The following is a 3,647-nucleotide window of genomic DNA, read 5'->3' as shown; positions in this document are numbered from 1 at the left end:
GGAATGGGAGACAAGGTACGATGGCCAAAAGAGATGAGATCGGATCCAAACAAAAGGAACCTAGATTTCTGATGCGAGTTTAACAATGATCACCGCCATAGAACATCAGACTGCAGGCTTTTGCAAAGGGGAAGTTGAATATCTACTGAAGCAAGGTTATCTTACTTATTTGTTCAGTGAGGACGGAAAACAATCATACATGAAAAATAGGCAAGAACCCCCAAAGCCTCCATCATCAAAGAGAATGGTAAACGTCATAATTGGTGGAGATGAAGTAAATGGGGTAACGCACCTGCAAAAAAAACATCAAAGGTCACTGTCACTCAAGGGAAACGAGTTCTCCAAGTCTTGGAAGGTTACTGTATAATGTTTGATGACGAAGATATGGATGGCTTGATGATTCCCGACAATAATGCACTAGTAATATCTTTACTTGTACATGATACTAATGTTAAACGAGTTTTGATAGACCAAGATCGCTCAGTGAATATCATTTTACTGAGAGTGGTAAATGAAATGAAAGTTAATGATAAGATCATACCAAAAGCGTGGTCATTATCTGGGTTTGATAATTTAAGCATCGTTACGAAAAGAGAAGCTATGTTGGCTACATTTGAAGAAGGAGTCATCAAAGACACAAAGTTTCAGGTAATAGATGCGGACATGACCTATAATATAATCTTATGTAGGACATAGATTCATGATATGTATGTTGTCCCGTCCACGTTGCATCAAGTTATCAAATTCCCATCACAGTGGAGGATCCAACAAATCCTGGGAGATCAACAGGCCTTACGAAGTATTAATTTAGTGGTGATTGCAAATACAACAGCTAACAATGCAGACGCGAAATAGAAATTAAAGAATTCAGTTGGGGACAATTCTATCCATACCTCAATAGAAAGAACACAAGGTCAAACTGATGTGGATTCAAGACCTGATGTGATTCAAGAACCAGAGGAAAATAAGAACATCAAAACAACCACGGAGGAGCTTGAAGCTGTAATATTATTTGTCCACTGGCCAGATAGAAAGGTTTACATCGGAGCAAACTTGAGCCCGTAAATGAAAGGTAAGTTAATTGGAAATTTACGTGCTAATGCAGATTATTTTGCTTGGTCGCATTCAGATATGATAGGTATACCACCGGAGGTGATGACTCATAAGCTGAATGAGGATCCATTACATCCACCTGTCAAGCAGAAGAAAAGGAAGCAAGGGGCATTTAAAAATCAAGTGATCCAGGATGAGGTATAAAAACTGCTAAAAATCGGTTCACTACGAGAGGTAAAGTATTCTGACTGTTTAGCTAATACTGTTATGGTTCCAAAAAAGAATGAAAAATGGCGAGTCTGTGTAGATTAATTATACCGATTTAACTAAGGCTTGTCCTAAAGATTCAATTTCTTTACCACACAAAGACCAATTAATTGATTCTACCACATGTCATGAGCTTTTAAGTTTTTTAGATGCCTATTCTGGTTATAATCAGATAAAAACAGACCCTTTAGATGAGGAAAAAACCTTATTTATCACAGACAGGGGGACTTATTGCTACAAAGTCATGCCATTTGGCTTGAAAATGCTGGAGCCACGTATCAAAGATTGGTGACCAAAATATTTCAAGAATACTTGGGGAAAACTATGAGGGTCTATATAGATGATATGTTGGTAAAGTCAACACAGGCAAGGGATCATATTCAACATTTGGCTGAGACCTTTGAAATTCTCCGCAAGTACAACATGAAGTTGAATCCGGAAAACTACGCTTTTGGCGTAGCTTCAGGTAAATTTTTGGGTTTTCTTGTTTCTAACAGAGGTATTGAAGTAAATCCCCCACAAATCAAAGTTATTGAAGAAATACCAGATGTACTCACGAGCAAGAAAGAAGTACATAGATTAATAGGTAGGGTAGCGGCTCTAGGAATGTTTATATCCAAGTCATCGAAAAAATTCTTTAAGTTCTTTTCAGTATTGAAAAAGCAAAATCAGTTTGAATGGACTGACGAATGTCAACAAGCTCTGAAGTACTTAAAGACGTATCTGTCAAATCCTCCCTTGTTAGAAAAACCAAAAGACGGGGAGATATTGCTCGTCTACCTTACTATGTCAGAAGTGGCGGTAAGCACGTTACTGGTACGTGAAGATAAAGGTAAACAATCCCCGATCTATTATGTTAGTAAGTCTTTACTAGATGGTAAGACACGGTATCCTCACAGAGAAAATAAAACTTGCTTTAGCTTTAATTATGGCATCGAGGAAGTTACGACCTTACTTTCAATGTCACCCTATTTCTGTTGTAACTGCTTTTCCACTAAAGAATATATTGCATAAACAAGAATTATCAGGAATATGATATTATATATCAGCCTAGACCCGCTATAAAGTCTCAGGTGTTAGCAAGATTTCGTAGCAGATTTTAGCTCAAGCTTGATTCCTGAAGCAGAAAAAGAGCTACGAATATTTACTGGAGCTAATCCGAGGACTTGGACCTTTTTACTTAGGGTTTCTCAAATGTTAAAGGACCAGGTTTGGGAATTATTTTAATTCTACCCTCAGGTGAAATCATAAGGTAGGCGATAAAATGTTACCCAATTACTAACAATGAGGCAGAGTATGAAGCTGTGATTGCAGGTTTGGAGCTCACACGAGAGCTTGGTATTGAACAAATCGTGATCAAAAGTGACTCGCAGCTAGTAGTCAATCAAATGCAGGGGACTTGCGTGGAAAGAGAGACATGAATGCAGCAGTACCTTGAAAAGGTACGAGAATTGCTTAGGCAGTTCCAGACATGGAAAGCTGGACAAATACCCAGGGAGGAAAATGCAGAATCAAACGCATTGGCAGATCTCGCATATGTCACTGATGCGACAAATGCAGAAAATACTGTTGTGGTACACTTATTTCATTCAGCCCTTGACCGAACCAAGAATGAGGTAAATTTCAATAATTTAACTTAGGATTGAAGAAACGAATTTGTGAACTTTTTACAGTATGGTAATTTTTCCAGAGGATAAATAGAAATCCTAGTTGCTACGATTGAAGGATGCTCAATATTTCTTAATTCGTGGGAATTTATATCGCAAAATATTTGGTGGACCTTTAGCACGATGCCTTGGACCTTCACAAACAGAATACGTAATGAGAGAAGTACACAAGGGGCATTGCGACAATCATGTCGGGGGAAGATCGTTGGTAAAGACACTAATAAGAGTGGGATACTATTGGCCAAAAATGGAAGAGGAAGCAGAAAACTTTGTAGCAAGGTGCGATAAATGCCAATGATACGCTAATAATATGCATCGAGTGACAGAATTGTTGCATTCAGTTATATCGCCATGGCCGTTCATAAAATGGGGGATGGATATCGTAGGACCATTGCCTCAAGCTAAGGTTAAAAGGTACGGTTTTTGTTAATTCTAACGGATTACTTCTCAAAATGGGTAGAAACAGGTGCCTTTAAACAGGTTCGAGAAAAGGAAGTTATGGATTTCATTTGGAGGAACATAATATGTCGATTTGGAGTCCCAAAGGAGATCGTTTGTGATAACGGGCCGCAATTCATACGTGCAAAAGTTACTGACTTTTTCCAAAGCTCGAAGATTAAATGAATTACTTCTACACCTTACCACCCAGTGGCTAACGAG

General features: G+C 38.4%; 1 protein-coding gene across 1 annotated transcript; it reads left to right on the top strand.

The window, feature by feature from the left end:
• The first annotated feature begins 366 nt into the window (after positions 1 to 366).
• LOC138907286 (uncharacterized) lies at positions 367 to 1,612 on the top strand. Its single transcript, XM_070197879.1, has 3 exons — positions 367 to 685; positions 1,106 to 1,251; positions 1,493 to 1,612. Exons 1-3 carry the CDS (start codon positions 367 to 369, stop codon positions 1,610 to 1,612), a joined length of 585 nt encoding a protein of 194 aa, XP_070053980.1.
• The last annotated feature ends 2,035 nt before the right edge of the window (positions 1,613 to 3,647 follow it).

This window comes from Nicotiana tomentosiformis, chromosome 1, assembly GCF_000390325.3.
Source record: "Nicotiana tomentosiformis chromosome 1, ASM39032v3, whole genome shotgun sequence".
NCBI classification, from domain to species: Eukaryota; Viridiplantae; Streptophyta; class Magnoliopsida; order Solanales; family Solanaceae; genus Nicotiana; species Nicotiana tomentosiformis.
The sequence above is the reverse complement of the archived record's forward strand: the minus strand, read 5'-3'. Positions and strand labels throughout refer to the sequence as shown.